The following is a 26,673-nucleotide window of genomic DNA, read 5'->3' as shown; positions in this document are numbered from 1 at the left end:
GGTTATTATTTCGATCTCCAATGTTAATGTTAATGTTATTAACAGTAAGCTCGCTCTCTGAAATAAATGAATGAAGAGTTACCAAGCCAACCAAATAAAACAGAGTCTGCTAAGAATGTCTTATTCTGTTAATAACAGTGCTACAACAGTAAAAAATATGCTTCAAAGTATGCTACACATTTCAAACGTAAAACAAACGTTTTTATGTCAAAAGATCAGATCATGAAACCAAAATTTTTGTAATTAAATTAAGGAAACGTCTTGATAATATACATTTAAGTGATTTTATCAAAACGTTTTTCTAATTTATAGCATTTAGTCAATAGATAAGTTAACTGCAGAAGAGTCTAACTATCTACAAGTACCTTAAATTCGTTAACACGTTTCCAAAATGTAGATAAAGAAATGTTAATGATTTGGCGCGCCAAAAAATTTCAAATATGTAGATCGCATCTTACAAGAAAATATAAAAAAGTATTTAAAAAATATAGCAAAGTTTTCTGTTTTAAATTTAGTTAAATAGTTTGATTCGCAGTATTCATTATAAATATTATTCCAAATTTCTTAAAATTGAGTAGTTATAATATTTTATCAAGAATAAGCATAGGTTTTTTTTTTACAGTGCAAATTTTGTTCAATGAAACTAATAATATCGCTTGAGAAATGGAAATTTTTTTACGATTCCCCCTTCTAAGGAGGCATTAGCATTCGTTCCTCCACTGAGTAATCCCCGGCCTAATTCCCATACCTTATGTGGTATCTAAATTGGGGAGACAGGTTGCCAATCAATTTGATTGCGCTGCGCTGATGTTTGCCCCTGTTTATCTAGCTTAGGGGAAGGATTTTCAAGCTTTTATCATAACAGAAGTGCTTAAATTCCCTTTGATGAACATTGGTACATAACACCCTCTGACAAAGAACTCTAGAAGTTACTGATTTCGAAAAGCATGACCCATAACTTAAGTTCATATCAATTTACTAGTATCAATTTAATATTTAATTATTTTTAAATTTTAAATGATTTATAATATTTATTTATTTAGATATATAATATTTAAATTTATCATTAAAGTTACTGCAATCTAGTGCCCAATGCGCGTTGATGGAATCCTTCTGCAACCTGACCCCTAGCCACTAAAATAGAAATACTGTGATTAGTCAGAGTCGTTCGTACTGGGTACTTAGTATAGATTTCTATTTTTATGGCCCCACGATCCACTGTTGCCATGTGCGCATGCCCCTGCGACTCTCCGTTACATAAGGCTTATATAAGGGGACCATGCGAGCGAGCGAGATGGACGTATGCCGGTTGGCTCTCTCGCTGCTTCTCCGCAGCTAGCCCCCTCCCGCTCTGGCCCACTAAATGGCTCCAGTGAAGATAAAGACCACGTGATTCCACTCCGCCGGCTGCACCAAAAAGAGAGAGCGAGAGAGCAGAGTGAGAGTGAGTACTTAAAGTTGCTCTTATTTTGATTTCCAATTTATGTCCCAACGCCTCCCCCGCGCCGCCTTCGAAATGATTTAATCTTTTGGAAAATAGTTTCAGTTACGCGTTGCTGCTGCGACCGTGTGTATCGGTAATCGGTTTTCAATCAATTGCAATCGATAGGAGGACACAAAAAGTGCAATGAGCGAGCCCAAGGAGAATATCATGGACTTATCCCTGCGAGGTAAGTGGTAGCGTAGGCACCTGTGCATTGCCCCCTTGCCCCTCTCACCGACTCATCGAAAATACCAACAAAGGTAACACGTGCAATGGTGAGAGTGCGAATCGGTTTTGTTTGCTCTGCCTCTCACTCACACTTTGTGCGCGAAAAAGAGAAAGAGCTCAAGAGAGCAAAGTGGGGGCGTGTGATAGTGAGCTTTTGCACGGTTTTATTTGTTTTTTTTTTTCTGTTTTGCCGTGGTTAAGCCCGCCATGTGACAAATTATTTGATTTTGTCTTCTGATTGCTACAAATTGGTTTCTTTGATTTTCTATTTTTTTGCTATTTCCATTTCTATGGTGATTTTTTATTTACCTGGCGGCGGAGCCTTAAGCAAATAGTAGCTTATGTACGCACACGCAAAATTAGAGTGCTTGTATATTGTGTTCGGCCTTCAATAGAAACGTCACGAGGTACAGTGGATCGAGACTAAGAGGGATCTAAATCAGGAGTGGTGTGGCTAAAGGGTTTCGAAGGATTTTTGTAGCATACTTTCCAACACTTAATTAAGGGATCTGAAGATAGAGAAGCTTAAACAATATTTTGTATAAACTTCAATTTTTGTAAATAGTCTTAAAATACTTAAGCTTGAATACCTGGTGTTGCTGTACTCAATAGCAATCAATAATTTGGAATTTACACAGCATGCCGTCATTAATTAGTACAATCCAGATGCCGCCTAATTGATATATTGTGGACCCCGCCCAGGAAACCCCCAAACCCATTCACGTTCCCACCCCTCCCGACCACTTAGCCACTCCACCGAACGACTTCCCCGAGATAAACCCGTATTTACCCACCCGATCACCTGCGATCGATATGCATAGCACTCCGATAGGCCCCAAAAATTGACCCCTTTGGATCTTGCGTCGGCACTTGAGGCCTTTGATATCAGACTAATCAAATGTTGGGGTGCTCGATAAAATAGCGTGGATTCTTGGATTGAGCTCATTTCCCCCTAAGCAGTACCCAGTTTTGTGTTGCCATGATGGACTGCTGTCCAGACTTGGTGAAATAGAAACGACGACGTCGTCGTCGACAGTTGTCGCCATTCCACAATCACAATCAATTGCACTGTCATCGTTGTCGCCGGCTTCGTTATCAGGAGGAAAGGAAAGACGAGGTTACCAGGCGACTATAAATATTTACCCTCATGATATAGTTGGGCCGCATAAAAAGTGAGTTGTGGCTGTGCGGATGGTGATTACGATGATTATGGTGTGGATGTAGGCAGGGGCTAGTTTTAATTATAAACATTTACGACAAAGTCACACAGTTGCCATCCATTGCTCACGTTTAGAGAAGAGGGCTCGAAAAGACGACCATTTGTGTAATAAAGATTCCATTTGTTCTCGAATCTTTTAGTTGTGAGAAATATTAGATTTAAAATTTCTATAGTTACTGAGTGCAATTTGTCAATAATAGATTGAATTTGATTTTTTAATAAATCTTACATTTGGGTTCATAAGCTAAAAAAATTAGGGAATTGAAATATAATATTAAAGAAAGGGATTAAAGTTTATAGTTCTGATATGCAACGTCAAATTTGATAGTATTATTAATCCGCACAGCTTCTAATAAGCCTCTCGTTGCACGCCCTTTTTTCAGTGCACCTGTTGTAGCCTGATATTCATTATTTTCTAGCAACTTCTCGATCCGATCGACAAAGCTCTCATTAAAAGCTCGCGAGAGTGCGAGACCCACGATCGAAAGAGAGAAACAACTCTCACGATCTGCGGTTCGGTTGTTGTTGTTTTTTCCAGCGATCGGATCACATGGTCAGGTCGGGGATTTAGTGGCTGTCTTAGAAGCTCCCAAGTTCCATTCACTCTGCTCCGGCTGATAAGATCGCAACGCACGCTTCTGGGCGTGGAAATTTTACTGATGCAAAAAGCCATTCGAAAAATGCCACCCAAAAAACCAAAACAATCGCCATATGTCGCAGCTTGGGCGGCTGATCCAGCAGGCATTATCTGGTTTAAAATACTCAATAATCTGTTCTTAAAAATCGGGTCACCAAACACGCGACTAACCTGAATGGAAGCCTTGGCACGCGCCCCTCTATACGAAAAGAAACGAAAAAAATACAACGCGTCTGGGCAGTTTTGGAAAATTTCTGAGCAATCTGAGTCAGGCGTTATTTTGTTTTTGGTTTTTTGATTTGGGGTCGGTCAGTCAGTCTTGCAAGTGGAATCGAGAGTGGACTTGGACATTCGGTGGCGTGATGATAAAAACACATAGTATACATGTACCATACGCATGGAGCATAAAGCGATGCCAAGGCGTTTGTTTTGAATCGATCGGGAAGCGGTGGTGCGGTACAGTCCCCATTCATGGGAATCGCCCCAAGATTAAATTCACCAGACATTTATTCGTCAAATGGGGCTTATCGAGTCAGTTCTCGATATTCTATATGGTCACCTGCTATTTATAGGGGTATTTTATGACAGGTAAATAAGTTAAGAACTCAACTCGAAATATTTACAACCCCCGGGGAGATGAGATATGGGGAACCACCCAAACATGTTTATACATTTTTTTAGAAATGGAATATCTAACAAAAAATCCAAACAAAATATTCTTAAAGTTAATCTCGCAAAGGGGGCTTTTGCTGAATTTTCTTAACTTTTACTGAAGATTAGAGATTTTAAAATCCTACAACAAATATTTTAGTAAAACGTCAATTTTAACTGGTCAGCTCCTTGCTGACCGGTTTCATTTGGTAATAATCCTTAGCTACCGCTGATTTCTGTACATTATTTATCTTTAAGCTCAAAAGTGCATATTAAATATTCGAAAAGTCAGCAAAAAGTTGTGGCCTTCTCGTTGTTCCCCCCATTATTCTCCTGGTTATTCCAACTCGGCTTCCTGGCTTCTCCTTATTCTTCTGCTAGCTCGTTTCCACTGCCCATTACGTCAATTTGCAATAACGAAAACCGGCGAAATCTAAACAAAACTGCAGCGCCATCAAGTGCGGTAATAAGCAGGCCATCTCGCTTGCACTCGCTGGAGCCCATTCAAATTGCGAATGCGAACTGTATGAGGGGGAGGGAGGTGGGCGGTTGGGCATTGGATGGGTGGCTCTGTGGACGGAGACTGGAACTGAAATGGGGGAGTCGCCGCGTCGACGGCGACTGCAAAAATTAATATTATGTCATACACATGTACTGCGGTTTGCGGTGTAATCTGCCACAGTATGCGTGTGTGTCAGTCTGGTGTGTCAGCATGCGTGTATGGGTGTGTAATTAGTAATGCACTGGAAGAAATTATAACTGTTATTTCCATTTAGATTTACTTTAATAGCTTTTTTAATTCTAGTCGCCAAGATAAATAACTAAAACTAACAATTTTAAATCTAATAAACATTTTAGACCAGAATGTATTTTAGTAAAGTAGTTGCTTAATTAGGTGCACTATTGAAAATAATATTTTTTAAAAGCGAAAAAATATTTTGTATTTTGTATTACTATGCTAGATTAGATACCATTTTGTCACTGTGTAAATTACATTGTAGAGAGAACGATATCAATCTACACGTGTTGAAAGACGCCAACAACAAAAAGAAATCACGATCGTTCATTGCCACGCCAATAAAAGCGCCAATTTACATAGAGTATTTTGCGAAAGATAAAGAGAACGTGAGAGTCGGAAAGAGAGAGCTGGGCTTACGCACACACTAACACACAGACCTGCCTCCTGTGTGTGTGGCTCAATTAAAAGGCGCCATAAAGACCTACAGCAACGGTACATTTTGCGCTCTTTCGCATACAAATTGCAGGCAATCAATTTGCAACAACGACAATAAAAGCAATAAAAGCAATAACAACAATAAAAACCACCGCAGACACCGCAAAACTAAAATGAAGAAGAAGCAGCAACAGCAGCTAAAGAGCAGCATTTAATGAAAATGTCCAATAAGCCAGAGAGCTTTTTATTTATGACAACTGTGCGTGTGTTCATGTCAGTCGGTTGCGATGTGCGTGTGTGTGTGTGAGTGCAACAAAATAAACAGAACACAGCTGAAATTATATTGGCCATAAAATTTCATACTAAATATAAAATTGCACAAAAATTGGCTCAACAAAAACTTTATAACAATTGTGGCAGGCAGAGAAAATTGGAACGACTGAGAGATAATTTAATTCGATTTTTGGGACAAAATATTCGCAAGGCCAAGCTCAAGCGTTTGAAAAAGCTACTCAAATAACTGGTTTGGCCTAGTAACAAGTTGTAAAACAAAATACATTGGGTTAAGTGTAATGTAAAATCAATAATATAAAGTGAAACAAGGTGTATCAATCCAATCCAAAAGACTCGAAAAATATCATAATTAAACGCCATAAGGTAGGCAATAATTACGAAAATTGGGAGTGAGTTAATGTTTAAAGATCATCAGAAAAATATTTAATATACGGAAGTTTAGTCACCAACTAAATGTGTGTGTGTATAACCCGGCTATCGTAATGAGAACAATAATTCATCTTTGTTTATTAAACAAATTCATCTACCATAAAAAAATTTGTATGCGGGTGTAATTGATTGACACCCAGAATATTCTTTTACGCTGAATACATGCACATATATTAATTGAAATATGTTTATCAAAACAGAATATATTCATTTGGATTGTTAAAGAATGGCACACGCAGGCTTAATTAGCAGCCACAACAATCAATTGCGGTACCCCCATATTTGCTGCATTTCGGCCCACTGTGTCAAGTGAATGGGCTGGGTATTCAATAAATACAGAGTGAGAAGGAAATATAGCGACCGGCAAAAAGTTTAATTGAAAAGCCGACTTAAGTAACCACGTGGTGGCGCAGAATGCATTGTTGTTCCTTCTTGATTTGTGGAGTACTCAGCGGATTTTTGAGCGAGTTTGTATTAAATTGCAGCTTAAGTGTCTTCTCTTTCGCTCTCCGCCTCCGTCTCGCTCCCACACTTATCGCACTGTGTGAGCTCGGTTTTGTTTTTCTTTTCTTTTCTGTTTGTGTTTGTTTTTGCGGTCGCCTACCGTTGGAGCAGCAAAAGTGTCAACAGATGATGAAAAATGCGCCACTTGAGGACGAAGCCGATGAAACCGAAATTCAGCCACTTCGATTCGGTTAAACCAAAAAAAAAAAAAAAAAAAAAAAATAAAGAAGAACGGTAAAAATGTATAAGTATTTATTTACTAAATCAAATCGAGTGGTGAACTAAAATAAATTCATGGATACAATGTAAAAATTTATATTTATTTTATTTTTACAAAATAATTTTATTTATTTTTTTTGAGGAATTGATTACTTATATCTAAAATATTTTGTTTTGATGCATTATTTTTTTGATGCAAATATTTGATTGAATTGATTTTAAAAAATATAGAGAGATTTCTTTTAGTGCACCCATTTTTTGTACTGTTCCCCGACGATATTCGGTTTGATGTATTGGCAGGAGCAGTGACAGTGAAAGGGCAAGAGAGATTGGTAGTCCCTGCAGAAGAGTGGGTATTTGTTGTGTGTGTTGAAAAAGGTGAACAGCGTGTGAAGTTGTGGCGTTGACAGTTCCAAGGATTGGATACTTTCTCCTCTAATTTCGTGTTTTTTCCGAGTAAAACTCATTGTAAGTGACACTTGTCGGGGGAGTGAAGAGTGTGGTGGTGCAGACATTTTCGGCTGCTCATTTACGCCCCCCAACCAAGAATTTGCCGCACAGATCAATCAAAAGACCTAAGCCCATGTCTTACCCCACTCACCTCCAACCCCTGAGCGGGCATCACCCCCTACAAAATCCACCCCCTCTAATGCTCCGTTAATTGACAGTTGACACTGCCTCTGCCGCTGTTTCTGCTGACGTCGACGTCATCGTTGCCTGACAGTAAATTGAAAAATTGTTGAGATTTCTCGAAATAACGCAAATGTAAAATATCTTTGAAATTACAAAGAACCGAAAACAATCAAGAAAGCATAGGTACAGTGAAAAAAATTAACTAAAATAATTTATCAATTAAAAAAATCTTTTGTTGAGAACAACTGAAAAAGCTGAAAAGCAACTTTAAAGCAATAAAAGCAAGTACAATAATCAATAATTCCTTTGAATCATCTACAAATCTTAAAGCCACTCCTAATTAATTTCTGTGTACTCATCTAGCTTGCTTTCTAATTTCCCATCTCTTTCTGATTTCGTATTTATTTGTTCTTTGGCTCTGGCAAAAATAAATTAAACTTTTACGAAAAATGTTCGGTTCAAGGTGAGCCTATATGAGTGTATAAATAATTTATGTGGCCGTAGTTTCTCAGCCCCGCCCCCTCACGCGTCTTTTGTCTGCCAACGTCACACGCAAAATTTTAATTGAATTTACATTCCCATCGACACCGAAAGAAGCAGAAATATAAACGAAAATAGAGAAATATTCCTATATTCCTATCTGTTCGTTAGTTGATAACAAATTGGAGGGGCAGGAAAAAAACTAATTCAATTAACAGTTGGCCAATAAAAACGGAAAACGATTGCCCATTTAAGTGGTCAAGGGACGGCGAGGGGCGGGAGGGCGGTGAAATGAAATAGTGTTCAATAAAAAAGTATTGCTCAATCAAAATGGTTTCTCCGGTAGCATTATATTCGTCTTTTTATTTTGCAGACGGCATGGGCAAATGCCTTTTCTTCCTTTAGCGGAATTGGAGTACCCTTTAGATTTATTTATGTTGTGGCATTTTGTTTCTAGTTTAAACATAAATAAAATTGAAAAAGTGTAATTAGGTCGGTAGAAAATACAAACAATTTGTTTATAAAGTATTTGTTTCTTAAAGATATATTTCAGCCATTATTGTTATATTTAATTCAAACTGAAATGCTTATGTTCTTCCATTTTGAGTTTGAGCTAAATATTGAGTTTGTAGATACCTTTGAATTTATTATATTGACTAAAAATACAAATCTTATAAACGGGTATCTGATAGTCAAAATATGGATTTCAGCCTCCTTAGCTTGCAGATTTTTCCATGGCGTCCAAGTGCGTGAGCTGCCACTTAGGGCATTTCCTGCCCCATTTTACCCCAGGCCCACTTCAACGCCACCCCAAACACACATAGATACACTCCCACACACACAAACGCACACTCATAACACATACACACACACGCACAGGACTGACAGCTTATAAATGATCATGCGTGGGTGAGTGTTTAACAGTGACTCGCTGGGTGGCGGGCGGCGGTGGGTGGCTGAGTGGGTGGTGGTTCAAGGGGGTGGTGCGCCCAAGTCGTGCATGCTTCGTTTGCTTTGCTTTTGTTGCTGCCGTCACGTGGTATCTTCTTCTTCTTCTTCTTCTGGTTCCCCTCTTTTTTGGCATTGAAGCTTTTGTGTGAGTTTGTTGATTTTTTTCTAGCGTTTTGTTTGCATTTCACGTTATTCCACTGCAGTTGAAATTATCAATATTGTTGTTGCCCTAGTTGTTTGCCCCCGGAGTTAGTTGGAAAAATGTTTGACTTGTCTTCAGGAAAATACAATTTTCCTTTTTTCCCATTCGGCTGCTCGTTTGTCGTTCGTAAAGTGCTTCAAAAGGGCGAGAAAATTGGGCTAGGATATGAGGAAATGGGTGAACAAAGAAATTTGAAGTCTCGTGCCATTTTAGTGGACTTCTTGTACAGATAAGAGTAAATTGTTAAAGATAGATAGATATCAAAGATAAATTGAGACTTTAAGAGATTATAAGTCATAAATATGTCATCTTCATTTAATCTTTTATTCTATACATGGAAATATCTCTTTATCAAATAGTAATACAATTTACTCGATACAAACTTGTACGCCACCTGCTGTTCTTGACTTCCCCTTAACCCGCGGATAACAATTGGCGGGCTAAACCCCATTCCATCATAATTAATTCTATTCATCAGACTGTGTATCCATGCATCTAGCTATCCATTCAAGCAGATAGATCAAAGTGTGCAAACAGATCGACAGCCAATGCACATACATACCAATCCGAATCCAGTGCTATTGAAAAAGTGCTAACAAAGGAACAACTTGAAAAACATTCTCGTAGTTTGGTGTTATTAATTCATTTGCGTGATGCTAATGAATTGCCACACAGCCGCGGAGTGAATCCAGAATCCGTGTGCCATGTGCTATCTTCAAATCATCTTTGGAATCTGCTCTGCTTAGGAGACATTTTCGTTTGACTAGAGAAATGTTCGAGCTCCCAAGTAGAAGAAAGTCCCCCGGCAACCCGAGGAGGAACCTCGATCCATATATCCCCTATAGCTTCCCCTAATCTTCTCGCTAGATCAACAAAGAGCACACGTACTAATTCCGTCATTCATTTGTACGTTAATTTGTACAACTTGTCGTCGTTTGCGTCGTCGTCCGTTTTTCGTTTCGTTCGTTTTCATTTCGTATAAATGTGCGAGATTTCAAATAGAGCAAAATGTAGTTCAGATCTCTGGGTATATATGTACAAACAGATATACCTACTTATATGCAGCTAGCTGATAATGGGTAATCTCCATCCGAGTGTTGGCGAAGCAAATAGATCTTTTAGAATGCTCTCCCGTCAGATTCAGAAGACGATCTTCCGCAGTGATCTCTCACAGGTCCATGCTAATGTTCACAATTAGAAGAATCTCGAATTTGATTATGCTCGCCTTCGGTGCATTTTAGAGGGCATTACCTCTTTGACTTCTTGTCGTGCCTGTCCAAGGCCGATCAGCGATGGTTAGTTTGATAAGGAAAGCATGTGTGTGTTTGGTATAAGAAATTCTTTGGTTGCCGTATTTGCACGTTGATATGTGCAGTGTGTACCGATAAGGTATGGTGTGCCACTCGAAACCCCGAAATCCGAAATCCATTTTTCGCTGCCTGCGACATTTCAGAAAATGCCAAAGCAAATAAGTTTTCCCACATACATGGATATAGATAGGTATGTGCTAGGGTGTACCTATATATGCAGCGATATATATAGAGGTGTCCGTCGTTGGTTCCTTGACAGGCTGACATCTCGTGATGGGCAACATTGTTGGAACTATTCGAGCCAAGGAGAGAGTCATTTATATTTTTCGATCCCAAAATGCGTTCACCCACACTTTGGGATACAATTTCGCCTAGCCTTTCTTTTGTTGCACTTGGTATGAAAAAGGGGGTGGATGGACCGCGTGGCTAAGAGGGGGTCAACTCAGCCTCGGTATAATTTATGAGGCCAGAACACGTTTCTGGGACGACTCTGAATGGGAATGACGTTTCCGCCTACGAATCTATCTATCTATCCAACCATCCATTTATATACCGATGTGTGCTGAGTTATTTCTCTATAGCTTTCGGATTTTCTCCTGCCCACCGCTTCCTAGTTCTTCTTCATGTCACATGATGACAGGCGACAGTTTCGCTGTTTTCGTTCTATCGTTCGAAGAAATTCAGTTTCTGGCTTCCTCCACTCGTACTCGCAGTATATATCCCTCTGTTCTGGTCTGTGGCATTTCTGGGCCCTGAATCACCGCCAAAATGGCCAAAATAGTACGAATCCCCTTGGCTTAGGATGCCTTCAAATTTGGTTAGACTATTCTGATTCGATGGGGCTTTGCAGATGATAAGTTCTTGATCTGCTTGAAGGTTGCCAGCGGGACTAACTTGGTTCATGAGCACCCAGAAAGGTCACTGCCTGATGGGGCAGAGCAAAGGTCAGACAATGTCGTGATCAGGGTCAAACAAGAAGTCATTTCTATATAGTTTATTTTTCGTCAAATAAATATCCCACAGGTTAAATTTATGGTTTTATTGATTTTGAAATATATTTGATATAAATTTAAGGAAAAAAATTATTTGAGTATGTAAGTAATATCAAGTTTCTGCGAATAATTGGTAAACCATGTTCAATCTGAATAAACTCGTTAAAACGAAAATAAAAGCCATTCAAGTATTTGGAAGTACCTCGTTCGCATATTAACAATTACACAATTAGGTTAAAGGGATGTCATATTGAAGTTTCATGCATCAATTTCTTTTTCGTATTTTCCACCTTTTAATAAATAATACTCCTTATTAAATATTGATTAAAGGATTACTCAAAGGAACGCACAGCTCAATTAATTCCCAAGTATTCCAATAAAAACTATTTAAATGGGATCGATGAGCACTTTTCGTATTTTAATTATTTTGTTTACGTCAAGTAATTGAGTGTGAGCTCTTATCAGCGCAGAATATTTTTGCTCCGTTTTAATCGAAGAGCATAGAGCTCTTTATGGAACAATTTGCCACCTGGGGGAATGCTGACCGTCATGCCCTCCCTATTTTGAAGACCAATTTCAAGGTGTTCTAATTGCCCCCGCTCCACCATAAATCGTTAAATGCGAAAATGTTCTTGATTTTCGCGGGACTCTCTGTTCGCCATTCACATTTCTACGATTTTGTGTTTATTTATACAAATTACAGCGAAGAAATAGGGGGAAAAATAACAACTACAACAAACAAACAAAAATTTCCACACATTAAAAAGGTTTTCATAGCTATGAAATCAACTCACGTGAGCGCTGCCGCCGTCGACGTCGCCGCAAAATACATGTTAGAAATATTAACAGAAAAAGCAAAAAAAAAAAAAAACACAAATAAAACGTAAAAAAAAAATACAACCGAAATAGTGAAAAATACACTCGCGAATGGCAGATAAATCAGAGAGGGAGAGAAAGAGAAGAACAGAACCTAAAAACATTGAAATGAACACTGTAGTTGCCGCAGTGCCAAAGATACAGATACATCTACAGCCGCGGCCGAAGATACAGATACAGATAGAGATACTCGTATTCGTACAACTACAAACGTCAGCGTTTTTGTTCCATTGACGTAATAGCCAGGCAGAGCTGAACAGAAAATCAACACTTTTGCATGAGTAAATTAAAATGAAACAAAATAAATAAAAATTCACCCGGCTCGCCAGCGATCTCTCAGATACTCCGGCCATCCGCGAGATACTTTTTGAGAGAGCCGCACAAGAGAGTCGCAATATCAAAAAAAGTGAACTTTGAGACACAGTGGAAAATGCCAAAAGTTTTGCGCGCGTATAAGTGAGCGGCCGAATGATTAGAAGGCAATTAGAAGGAAGGAGCACTGAAAAAAATATTCTTATATTTTTATATTCGTGTGAATGTCGATTCAAATTTTTTTTATGACAAGCTATACCATGTTTAATTGAATTGAATTAAACTAATTAATCAATATAATTATAAATAATATTAAACATTCCAGTTTTCTATGTCTATGTTTTTTTTACAAAAAAGATGAACATAATTAATTAAATTGAAAATTTTTAAAGACAAGTTTGAGTTAACCTTTTTTAAATTTTAATTTGAATGACTTTTTTTGCCAGTGTAAAGGCCAAGCTTTAGGTGGCTCGCTAAGAAAGAGAACTGCGAGGATTGAGCTTATGCTTAAGCTTGTTCTCTATTAATTTTAGTTATAATTTATCATAAGTATATATGGGTTTTATTTTTTAAGTTGCGCGCGCTGAACGAAAATGTTTGGCAAAAATAAGAAAACCCAAAACACGCGGGTAGGAAAGAAAGAGAAATCGCCCGAGTGTATCTGTGTCTGTGATTTGAGCATATTTCGTATCTGTATCTGTGAGTTCGCCCTTAGCCGCTCTCTCGGCGTGTTTCTACACTTTGCAATGAAACGAGCGCGTGTGCCAGTCAGAAGTTAGTTGAACATTCAGCGCCACAAAAGCCACACTAAAAACATAACAGAACATAATAAAAAAAATCACATTAAATCTAAATTTTTAACAAACAAAAATTGGCCAACAATTATTAACCAAAACTACAGAAAAACTATAATGAAAGCTTTAAAATTAGTTAAAAACCTTAAGACATTAAGCAGAAAGCACGTGTCAGTGCCAAGCAGTTGGAATAAAGTGTACAGTTAAAAAATCCGAATGTGTATTTTAAAACCTGAAAATTAGCGCGTGTTTGTAAGTTTGTCTGCTTGGATTTCAATATATATGCAAAAGTACGTACATATATATTTTGTGGGAAATGTGAGTGTAATGTTCATAGTGCAAAAAGCATTGTAAAACAAACAGAAACAACAATCAGCTGACTTGCGCGCACTCTCTCACGCCGCTCTCTCTTTCTCCACTCGCTCGCCATCCCGCTCTCTCTTATACGGGAAATGCATCTCCGCTTTGTGTAGAGTTGGCCCCACTTCCGCATCCTCTTGCGCCTCTTTCTATTTCACTTTTTTCGGCGACCTTTCGAACTTCGAAATTCGGTTTTTCGTAGGCGCTTGTCACATGCGCTCTGCGTCGACAGCGACGCCGGCAGAGCGGCCACAACTACACCCACAATACGACACGAAGTGAGCCGAGCGCAGCCGAATCGTATTTTTACAGTAAAACAGCAGCACACGTTAAAACACTCACACGTCGAGCGTCGTTCGTTGAGATACAAACGCACGGATACGCGGATACCAGAAGAACGCACCGCATAAACGGTACAACTAAAAGAAAATTCAATCCTCTTATCAAAAAAACAAGGATACTACACGCCCTTAAAAATCAAATAAATATAATTCAGCCATATAAAAAATCAATTTATAAATTGTAATAAAAATTGTTAAAATTCGGTGCGTTTGTGTGTGTTTTGGTGTTGTTGTTCGCGTTTCTGTTGTCAACATTTTTCATCGATTTTCCCTGTCGGGCGCTCGTCGTTTTTCGCCTACTATTTCGCCGTCTCTCTCTCGCCGCCACCCACTCACCCATAACTATACCTAAAATTCTCCAAAAAGGAAAAACACTCACTAAAAAAAATTAAAGCTGCTGCAGCGTCTTCTTCTTTACCAAATCTGCCATCTCTGTCGCACGCCGGGCGACCAACTATTGCAAATGCCATATTAGTGCTTTATAACTGTACAATAAGATATCACATACCTACAATATATATATGTAATACAGAATATATATAGAACGCCAAGCAGAACTCTAACCAAAAAGCAATTGATTTTATTTTTAGTGCCGCCACAAAAATAAAAATAAAAAAAGACGAAAAAGCCTAACAACAAATTTCAGCGTTAAACGTTTTTGAAACTGAAAACTGTCAACAAAAAAACGAAAAAAAAAAAACAGAGGAAAAACAAAATAGAAAAGCCACAGCAAAATAAAATACAGCAACTACAGAGAAAACCAAACGCATTCGGCATTTGCAGCAGGAAAAGCGCTATAAAAATAGCATAATTAGCCAATGAAACAACAAATTCAATTACACGAAAATAAAACCTAACAAAAAAAGTAACCGCAAAGTCAGCGAAACGTACATTTAAAAACAGCCACATGAATTAGTTTTTAACGAATAAACACCCCCAACATTTCTTGTTGTACTCGCAAAAGTTGTTGTTAAAACATAAAAATCTTGTTGAATGAATTCGCGGTGCCTTTATTTATAGCCAGCATAACAAAAATCCAACAGAAAAGTAATAATATACAAATATATCTATATACATCTCTATACGTATACAAAATATCTATGTAAAAGTCTATAGAGAAAGATCGTATATATACATAGACAAAGCAATAAATCGTAACGGAAAACGTGCAATATTTTCAAAGGTTTAATTAAATTAATTTCGATTGTGATCCAAAAAAAAAAAAACAAAACAACATAACTAACTAAACTAAGCAACCAAATCAAAAATAACCATCAAAGTGAGATACAAATTTCGTTCGTTATAAATTAAATAATTGATTAATTGTTATTGTTGTGAGATAAACATCATTATAACTATTATTGTTGCAAGAATATAAAACAACAAAAAAAGAAAGGAAAAACACATAGAAAAAGCAACAGCAATCTGCAGGCCAGCAAAAAACCCGCAACGAGACATTTTTTGTTCGTGTATAATCACAAAATTTCGGAAATTTTTATGAAAAAATGAGCGACAGGGAGCGATCGTCCCCAACACTGATCGAAACTGGTTTAAAAAACTTAATTGGCGGCCGTGATGGTAACTACCCACTGATCAGCGGCATTAATGGTAAGTAGAGAGTACAATTAAGCGCAGAAAATACTTGAAAATTTTCCAAAATATTGTGTACTAAAATCGAAAAACATTACCCGCAAGTGCTGGCAATCTGTTACCACTTGAAAACTCCCAAAAAAAGAAAAAAACTCACATGAATGCCTAAAAAAAGCCAAGTCATAAAATACGAATTATTCTGTGATTGGGTCAGAAATCTAGCTGAGGGTTGTCGCAAGGTTAAAGTGTACAGGGTACAGAAAATGGTCAACCGAGTGTCGCATGTAGCACTCGTGGTTGTCGGGTCATTGAAGTACATTGAACGTGGCCCGACCCCGCCCCGATCCGCCTCGATTAACCCACGCCACAACTGCCGGACACCGAGACAGTGTTATCAAAACCTTAACCCATTGGGCAATCTGGGCCAGCAATCGAAGTGTCGAGCATAATTAGTTTTCAGTGTCTGTAGGAATTTTTTCGGGTTAAGTTTATGACATTTTAGTCTTCTAATGGAATATTTACAAGATTATAGATTACTGATATAATTATTTGGGCAATCACGTGTAAGTCATTTAATCAGGGGTTTATTTAACGCGATATTTTATAGTAGTATATAGAATAGGTATTATAAATACTTTAAATATCTTGAAAATAGCATTTATTCAAATTATTGATTTATTTTGATTTGTTCAATATCTAGTACTTTAGTATTTTAAAAAATTATACTTTTTTATAAATTTATTTTAAATGAAACCCACAATAATCCTTTCCATCCTGCGGTTGCCATTTATTTACCATCTCAAGGCCGTCGTTTATCTCACTTTAGTGCAATTGTTATCCACTTTACATTGCATTTCGATTGCAATTTCTTTTTCCAAACAATTACACAGCAATTTTGCAGCAGCATAGACTCAGCGTTGCTGTCTGCGATTTCCTCACCCACATTTTAACCCTTTTAAATCTGTTCGAAGACATTTGCATAAGAAAGGAATTGGTCTTGACCAGCATATGGCTTCGAAAAAAAAAAATGGAATGAAAAACCCATCTGTGGGGAAAGAATTCGATTCAGAAAGCATTTTAATTCGCTTATTTTTGCCATTTTTGTGTGCTGTTGCATTTTTTTTTTGCTGGTTCTACATCAGCCCCGCCCACAGAGAAACGCCCACTTGGCCGGCGGCAACGTAACCAGAAATCAATAGCATAAAAGCAGAACGAGAAAATTCCATTAAAAAGTGTCATAATCGGTCAGCATAATGAAAAGCAGGCCCAAGTATCCCCTTTCATATGGCACTCAAGTTGTTTCCATAAATCAATAAGCGGAAACCCGAGCACTCACTTGTGTGAAAACCTTTTCAGTCTGGCCAAAAGTTTTGTATGAAACTTTTTCTGAATTTATTGTTCCACACATTTTAAGGTGGTGCTCTATATTTTTCTTTTTTTAGTTAAGCTTCTTTTTTACATTTTTCCTTAGCTCTTATCATCGAAGCGATGTCGTGTGTTCACAAGCATTTGATTACCGCATTAAAAAAAAGGAAAAATACACTTTATAAAACACACTAGTTAAATACGGCAAAATAAACATCGGAAAAGAGGGAGAAGCGGGCTGATAAGCTGCAGATAGCCAGGGGCAAGTGTGAAGAGCGTTGGCTGCACAGAAATAATTTTTAATCGATTTTAAAAATCAAATTTCACATTAAAAGAGGATTTTGCATAGCATTTGAATAGTATTTCAAAGTTAGAAATTCCTTTACGAAATCCTATCTTCGACATCATGCTCTGCTAACTGGAATGAATGTATCTAAACGATGTAAGCATTTTGAACAGTGTAACAAGTCCAATTGAGAGGGTCGCAGGGTAAAATCAAGTGAGCGATAAGCTGCACTAAACTACAAAATCTTACATGAACACACTGCCCAAGGGAAGGAGATAAGATTGCTGGACTTAGTTGCAAAGAAATGGAGTCTTTCGTCTGGCACAAATCACTCCGCGGGCTCACATAAATTCTTCGAGTGTATGACAATAAAAGCAAATAGCTGCGTGTGCCGCCGTCAAGTACAAAGCTCAAAAGTTGGTTTAGTTCCTCTGATAAGCAAAGGCATTTGATTTGTATCTAGCTGATGGAGCTGGTGGATCCAATTCAAAGTTGGATGAGTTGTCGGTTTCAAGGGGATTTGTTCGCCCGATTCCAGTTGTATCCAAGTCATATACTTAGGAAAACTTATGAAGCTTGTTTCCTAATCAGACAGATGGCATTGTCTAGTTAATTAAATAATGGATGGTCTCTAGAGATTTTAAGAGATTTGTGTGAATTTCCAAAGGATGGTCTACTCTTAAGATTTAAAGTTATTAGATATGCTTTCTAACTCATTTTGATTCTTCTCCATATCAACAAAAATTGCAAAGCAAAATCACTTAGCTGGATAAACATTTAACCACCCATTTCGTATTCACTTCATCCGGTTAAATAAACTATAAAGTGCAACATAATAGCTCGTCATCACCTTTAGTGCCGTCGAATTGAATTATGAAAGCAAATGAATGCATTATTTCAAGTGGAATTTAAAATGGTATATCCACCAGAGCCATGTGCCACTCGTCTCGTTGCTGTTCGTTCTATAACCACGCTGTCTTTTTCGAGCTGATGGGCAATTATATTTTATTCGATTTGCATGTCAGTGTTGCATAAAACGAAGCGCCGGCAATTGGCATAAATAAATGACAGCTCGAATTGTTGTTTGACCGAATAAACAAGTGGCAGGGATTGACTATCTCCTTGTGCCCCCCTATCATTATTGATTGCAAATTAGCAGCTAATCATTAATCTGGCATTTTTTTTTCAATGACATAAGGCATATGGTGTGTCGTCAATTGATCGCTAATGTGAATCAATGTTTACGTAATCAGATTGATTAGACGTGCATTTTGGATGCATTTTGCATGCCGTTCACCACCAGTGAAGATGAAGATTAAAATGCATGGAACAATGAATAGACTTTTGCATATAAGCCCATCTTTGCCCGGTAGCAAAAGTTTCACTAACCCATTGATTCATTGACTGGGCTTGATGCAATTAAAACTTTTAATGGAAAATGCCGCACTGAATGGTTGCAAATCTTAAGGTAACAAAAAACATCTATGCATTTTTGCAATTTTAATTAAGTGAGATGTGTGAAAAGCTCATGCTAGAATTATCAAACAAAAGTGGCTACAAAGTGTGAAAAATATTTTCATAAATATATATATGTATGTGCACACTGGCAAGAAATGCAGTTGAGCCAAAACTAAACTGAGCAGGGCAAAATGCTGGCGTGCGAATTTGTCATGCCAAGCAGCTGGTGGTAATTTTTTCGTTGTTCCCACAGAATTGCGGTCAAACAATATGTTTGCCATGTCTATTTTAAAAGATCGCGATGCATATCAAAATCGCATATCTGCAGCACTATTCATATCTTGAGTTTAAAGTGTGAGTGGAAATGTTTAATCAATTTTCGCTGACTTGCCATTTAAAAAGAGTAAAGTAGGAAATTATTCGCTGGCATTTGGCCATGCCAACCTTTCTCTATCATCCGCAGCAAGGACGTCGGCAACTTTTTGTACCTGGCAAAAGCAGCAATTCAAACAAAAAAAACATTGAGGAGAAGGAAAATGGCAGAAAAAAGGAATCAAATTAAGGTTAAATACCACAAAGCGAGCGCACACTCACACAAATTCGTGGTACAGTAACTTAAATCCGAAACTAACACACGGATAACTAGACGTATACGTATCCTCTTGGCGGCGCCTGAAAGCGGGCAACACTTTTTGGCATTTGCCGCCCGCCGACTTCGGCTTCAGTTTTGTTGAGTTCAGGTGCACTGAGAAAAAGGGTTCGATCTACAGAAAACAATTGAAACAATTTTTGAAGCAATCTAATAATTATGGTTTTTGCTACTTTCAATATATACATTATTGTGTATAACTCCTTTATGAGATATTTGTAATTCACAAAAACAATATCACACCTAAAAAATGTATTTATTAGGACGAACCTTGAGTAAACATTTTTTTATGTGCTCTTAAAGCTGCTTGTAGGCGTTGCCGCCGGAATTTCTGTTGGCAAAATGATGGACAACAACAACAAGAGTCCGAGTGGCACACAAAACAAACTGGCAGGAAGTTGGAAAACAGTCACGAAAGCCGAAAGGCAGCAAAATTGAGCACTAAAAATAACAACAGCAACAGCAACACATCGACAAGAGGCACTAAAACATTCACAGTTCGTGCAACATTAATAACAAAATCCATAAATGAAATAATGTTGACTTCATTTGTTTGCCTCGATGACGTCAAAATGGATACAAGCATATAGAAGAATGAGCGAATGGAAGAAACGGAATGGGAAATAGAAATAAAAGTTCGCGGAATGCCTAAAAATCGACAAAATACAAAGGGGAAATAACCCTCCTTGGCGGCACACAAAAGACACACAGACCTATATAGCGTTTTGATGCCCCCCAAATACTCCACCATTGCACAGATTTCTACTGTGGAATGCTGTCCTTTCGTCCTGTACTGTTTTCCACCCACCCCTCCGCAGTCCACCCATGAATTGAACATGTGTTGGTTGTAAACAGGAAGCAGCAGCAGAAGCCGAAGGAGCTGGGTCCTAAAAAATACTCGTATACGAAGAATGTTTTACCACTATATATGCCCGAAATCCCCCGTTTAAGCCCCCCTTTAGGCCCTCGTTTTCTAAGCCCCTACGATATTCCTTGGCTTGTTCTGCTTCTTGCTGTTAGCCAGGCGTAGCATGTTGCAAATGTCAAAGTAGCAAAACCCGGAAATTCGAAGGACATGTTCGAAATACGACGCCCACACACATACTCAGTGGGTGGAAAGTGGCGAGAGACTTGCTCACACAGAGAGAGCGGGCGAGAGAGCTAACGGTTGGGATAAGTCTCCAAAAGGGGAGAGACATGCGCATTATATCGCTGAGTATAACTCTCCGAGATTCAGTTACGTTTTTGTTTTCATTTTGGCCTGTAATTGTTATTGTCTTTTATGAGCCGGTAATGCTAGGCTTTCGCTCTCCCACTCTCTCCTTGCTTTTATCGCCCATTTCTTTTGAGCCCTCTCCCCTTTCATTATCCAAGAAATCGTAAGCCAAACTAAAGCATCTTATGCCGAGTTAGCGCGTTGCTGTTTTAACTAACACTAAGAAAACAAGATGGCTTTTGCCTTGTTTTTTCTTGCCCCTGGCCGAAAGCGTGCTCGAATTGTTAAGACTGGCTCTTCGATTAGTTAAACTCAATCACGAGTTTCAGTTTAACAACTAACAAAAATAAAATGAAATATTAGGCAAACAATGTTGGCCATTTAGCGTTTAATAAAGTGCGACACGAGGAAAGATTTCAGAGCTGTGATGAAATTGCACTTATGACGGACACACGGGGCGAATTCGTAATATGAAGTCAAGGAAAAATAAGTAATAGTGGTAATTTAAAGTCCTATGAAGCGATTAATTAAACCAATATTTATAGAAAAAGAATTTTAATAGAATAGAATAATAGAATTTAGCTATAGTTTCAAGGTTAGTTAAATAGGTGTTTGCCATTTAAGCCTAATCATACGCACCGTTGTCACCCAGATCTTGACATTTGACAAATTACCCTCGCGGAGATTATTTAAATATATATTTACACACTATCAAAGACGCTTTTCACATTTTCCTAATCAGATCTCTAGCGGGTCAACAAAAATCACACATAAACCTCAGATTTTCCTTTAGCATAATCAGTTTTTTTTCTGTTCGTTTGCTGACGTAGTTTAGACCGCTGATCATGTGCCGAACGATGAGCACTAAAACAGAAAAAAAAATCTAGGAAAATAGCGAAAGATAGAATGGGCAAAAGATAGAAAGCGTGAAAAATGAATTCAAATAAACATTTTGAACTGAGGGAAATAGTAAACATTTCTATATTTCTCAGTGCCTAAAATGATTTGCTTTTGAAAATGGGAAAATCCAAGAGGAAAGGCAGGGAAACTAAAATTAGCTAACGAAATAAATAAAAATTGTTGCAACAAGTAATTGCAATTTGGAGCGTCTTGGCAGACAACCTCATTGCCCCACCCCCCTCCCCAGCACCGAAAAACATCCATTAGCTTAATTTACCTTTTAAAATTGTTTTCATTCTCGGCATATCTTTTGCCATTCGTTCGTTTTATTTTTAATTGCACAAACATATTTTTGGAAAATTCGCCTAGCTACATAGAATGTGTGTTTTCTGGTTGGCTTGTTCTTTCAATTAGCCTTTCATTTATGAGGCGGCTGCTGACGCAATTATCAATTGTTTTCAGATAACTATAATTACATTTTCAATTTTTTTTAAACCATTTTGCTACTTAACATATTTTTAGCCATTCCGTCCTTGGCAACTGTGATAAGCTTTTGGCCTTAATTCGACCAAAACAATTTTAATACGGGAAATTGATCGATATCAGGGCATTTTTTTCATTCACTTTCGTTTTGGCTCATTCGGGGTGCTAACTCACGGATCAAAGGGGTTAGCATTCCATAACTCTTATCACTTTCGCCAAAGAATTGCATTTTTATTGGTTTCTTTATGGCCGGGCGTGTTGATACGGCTATGAGCCTTCTAGGAATTTCATAAGAACTCTTTTATATTTGTATAAATATTTATAGATATAGCAAATGGCCAGGTCTTGAGCATTCTTAGATTACCCATAACTTGATATGAGTGCAACTTCCTGAAAATTATGATAGATTCAATTGTTCGATATTTATAGGGGAGATATTATTTCGCTCGTGTTTCGCGCTTATCTTTCCTTCTAAAAGCACACACATCGATCTTAATAATCTCACTTGCTTGAATTGAAATTTTATTTGCTTTCTCGGCTCATTTGTCATAGAGACTTCTTTTGTCAGCGGCTTTTGTTGCACAAACAATTTATAGTCCCTTGGATATTGACAGTCTGTAGATATATGTACATTATCAATTAATGTTTACGATAAGTCAAATCGCAGGAGTTGCAATTTTTATCACGAAAAACCCATATCAAGCAAAAATCACAGACTTTGAGGGAAAATATTGCTTAATAAACGGTGGGCTGGTGAACAGCCATAATAAATAATAAGAACTTTAGCTTGAAGTTTATTTAGCCATTTTTGCGTAGAGTACGTTTTTATAAACAAAAGATTATTGGCCTTAAAGCAAAAAAAGTAGGGATAATTAGAAATTAAACAAGCTAAATGCGGAATTTGCTATCGTTCAGAAAAATAGCAAATGGATTTAGGTAAATATCTAATATCCATACTTTTTTATGGATATTATTTATCGTTTTTCAGCTTATAATGGGCAAAACACCATCACACTTAAAGCGTCTTAAAACCCGAGTCAGTTTGTAGAGGCAAACACGAATCCTTTGCCGAAGCTCCTTAAAAATGTGTATCCAATCTCATTGATTGCTGGATTGCTCTACTTTTGATCCTTCCATCGAGTTTTCAATAAATTTGTTGTTGTTGCTCGGGAGCGTGGGGCTAGTAAAAAATTGATTAGTTTATAACGAAGGCAAATTGAGCTTTAATTTGTTGTGAGTGGGTCTGAGTGAAACAGCTTCATGTGCGTGACTAAAGTTGCGATTGTGGCGGCGCTTACATTACATGGTATATAAGGTCATCATGTGGGTTGTGTGATAGGGGGGTGGTAAATATGGTCAAGCTGAGTCAGGTCAAAGCAACAATTTGTTGGCCATTAGGGTAAAGATTGCACAGGGAGTACATGTCGAGACATTAGTTGAAGGTATTTCTATTAAATATTTAAAACGCAGTCCATATTTAGCACAAAGTGAAGGGAAGTTTTCCCTTTACCTAGTTACATATATCCTGTGTCTTTCAGCTATTCAAGGAATAATAAATAAGTGATTTTTGATAGGTTATAAGTTTAGATTGATTGCTTTGATTTTAATTCTGAAACATTTGTGATCACCTTTGGCTAAATAATTCGAATATAAGCAATTAAATTTGAATAGTTTCTATAAACATCTACCTATTGTTCATTATGCTTTTATTTAAAATCATTTCCCCAAAATAAAAGGAAGGTATGCTGGTCATTATATTAGTGTTCTATCGCATTGGCTATCGTTGTTGGCCCGCTCTGCAATTAGTTTGGCTTGCATTCGTTTGACATTTTGCATTTTATGCATGTATGTACGTATGTATATACCCCTTCGATCTGTGCTTTCTGCAATATCTCGTGCATTCGCTTTTGTCAAATGACATTTCTATTTCTTCTAGTAACTCATACATGGCCATACACACGTATGTATATACCTACATATATAGACGTGTGTTGCCAGGGGGATTGCCCCTTCAACCCCCGCCAACCCTTGCCGCACATAGTCTGCCACTAATGTGGCGTACGTTTTTTGGCCAACACTTTATCAAGATGGCAGACGCCTTGGCTCTTGGCCAGAAGTGCACACAAAACTAAAGCTACATTTTACCTAGACCAAAAGACTGAAATCAAGGGATAAGGGCGATGGGGTAGGGGGGGTGGGGGAACACCTTGAGGAAGTTTTGTTATGCCCAAAGAGTCAAATGTTCAGCGCAATTATCAGAATGAAATTTTAGCCCATCAAAATTTCAACGAATTTGTTCCCAAACATCTGCTACACTCCCAAAAAAACAAAAAAACAGAAAAGCCAAAACGCAGATGAGTCATTCGCTTTGATATCCATTTCTATTTGATTTCTTTTCCTTGGCCTTTGTTAACGGATTTGTTTTCCTTTTTGGAATTATTTATCTTGGCGCAATTTTTCATGGCACGAAAAGTGGACTGAGGGAATGACTCTTAAGACTTTTTGTCAACCCCCCTGAAAATGGGCGACAACATGTGCCATTTGTCTTAACCTTCACGAGCATTTAGACGTCATTCATTTCTCATAATTTTCCGTGCGCTTTTCTTTCGACTTTTCTATTTTAACTTTTCTCTATAGACATGGGTATTTTTCCACCGTTAAATGTAGGAATTCCTCATTTAAACGAGTTAAATGCGAATTGTTTGTATTTTTGTTGGTGGTAAGCGTCACATTTAAGTATTTGCCCTGCTGACGAACCCCCAAAGTTTTTTGGGGTGCTGGTCATAAAACTTTTTTTGACTGCGCCAGCCAAGGACGTTTGATAAGATTGAATGAGCAGCGGAAGTTTGAAACATTTTGCTGGCTACCAGAAATGAACCCAATTTGTATCGTGTTTTGGCCCAAAAAGAAACAGAAGTTTATGGAAGGAAATTATAAATGCTTGCGGTAGCTGGCGCAAAGTAACATTTCTTGCGAAATTTAAGATCCGCATAAATCAGTTTTTACATAAAAAATATAATTTCCTTATTCGGGAGCTTCAGAGTGAGTAGTAAAAATTATCTAAATAATTGAAGAACTTACCTTCTCTAATGTTATAAAAATCATTGAACTAGAACTTTGCTAGCTCGTTTCATAAATCACAGAGTGACGCAGTTCGGTCAGAAAAAATGCCCCTGACTAATTTGTATATTCCAACTTAATCCGCCATCAAAAATATATGTCAACCAAAGCCCAAATAAATTCCACAAGATACATAAAAGTGATACAAGTAAAAAACACCACAAATATATAACTTAAAATAAAATAATAAAAATTCCATAACAAATATTGTCTAGATGAAGATAGATAAATTTTTAGAAAAAATTCTCCCAACTGCAATAAAGTGTGAAAATTTGTTGTTTGATTGCCTTGATTACACTCATCAGCAGAATTCAGGCACAAGCTGATTACAGCATATATAAACACAGAGTGTATGTGTGTGTGCATGTGACTATGGGTATGGATATAGATATAGCGATATGGACATTATACAATACCAGGAGAATGCCGCCTCCTGGCATGGGGCCAATAAATTGGGCCGGCAAAATGAAAATGAACAATAAACGGCCGGAGATGAGATGAACAATAAAGGTTGATCTGCGAACGAGGTGTTGCACTATACAGAAACTGGCAGCAATGACAAAGAAAATTATTAGAACATTTTCCATGGCCACCGATATGTACGTACCTCGACACAAATTATGGCCAATCAATTTGGAGAAGATAATCACTTTGCACAACCAAGTTTCTCGGTAATTTATTGGATTACTACCACCACGAGCTACCTACCTTATCCATGGGATATGGCTGCGTTGTAGGGATCGTAAATAAAACCCGATTCGAGTGCCCATCGATACTTGTGGCGTCTCGGCGGGCTTCAGCTTATCAGCTATCAGTTTTCGATTTTTAAGTTTAGTCGTTCTATTTATGATCGGGCGTATAAAGCATATTTTATGTGGGTCATATATAATTAAAGTGATGGATAGGGATTTTGACATAATCAGAGGATTAATTTATGGTGCGCTTGGATTAAGCAGAGAAAGAAAATTGTTGTTCATCATCGGCCATTCATTTTATTATTCAACGAATCGAATTCATCATTTTTAATGCCTTTCCTTCATATATAAACATTCCGTATATAGTTTGCCAGTCATAAATCCAACTTGATGATGCATTTCCATAACGCATCGCTAATATCTTAAAGAAACAGGGCTTTAGATCATCGGCATGACACCCAGTATTTGACTTTACATCATCATCATCATCATCGAGCCTGACTTACATTGTTCTTATAATAGTAGCTGTCGGTTTTGACACCTCGATATATGTAATATTTGAACAGTCAGGCCCGTTTGCTTATCTCATTGTGCGCTGGGGTATTTTAGCCCGACTTGATGACTACTTTGTCTATTTACCCTATCCGCCAGATTAAAGTGTCACGAGTGTTCCACTATGTTCGCTGCTCCGTTCTGGCCCTGCCCACCACGACGTCCATGCCCAGTTTATCATCTTTCATCCGCTCTGGCCGCCCATCTCTCTCGGTGCTCGTTGTCAATTTGCGTTTATTAGATGCACACGGCAGAAAGCTGGGCTTGGGC

At 37.8% G+C, this 26,673-nt stretch overlaps 1 protein-coding gene across 6 annotated transcripts in view; it reads left to right on the top strand.

The window, feature by feature from the left end:
- Positions 1-1,549: 1,549 nt before the first annotated feature.
- Positions 1,550-26,673, top strand: part of LOC6737181 (hepatic leukemia factor) — a 54,207-nt gene continuing 29,083 nt past the window's right edge. The window contains exon 1 of one of the 6 annotated variants that reach the window (XM_016170005.3): positions 1,550-1,670. In XM_016170005.3, coding sequence (XP_016030879.1) covers positions 1,628-1,670 — 43 coding nt within the window. In that variant the 5' untranslated portion in view covers positions 1,550-1,627. Of the gene's footprint in view, positions 1,671-13,869; positions 15,698-26,673 lie in introns of those variants that run through there. The other 5 variants (XM_016170007.3, XM_016170008.3, XM_016169999.3 and 2 more) reach the window with 5 other exon arrangements.

The sequence above is a fragment of the Drosophila simulans genome, chromosome 3L, assembly GCF_016746395.2.
Source record: "Drosophila simulans strain w501 chromosome 3L, Prin_Dsim_3.1, whole genome shotgun sequence".
NCBI lineage: Eukaryota > Metazoa > Arthropoda > Insecta > Diptera > Drosophilidae > Drosophila > Drosophila simulans.
This window is presented reverse-complemented; position numbering and strand designations above follow the sequence as displayed.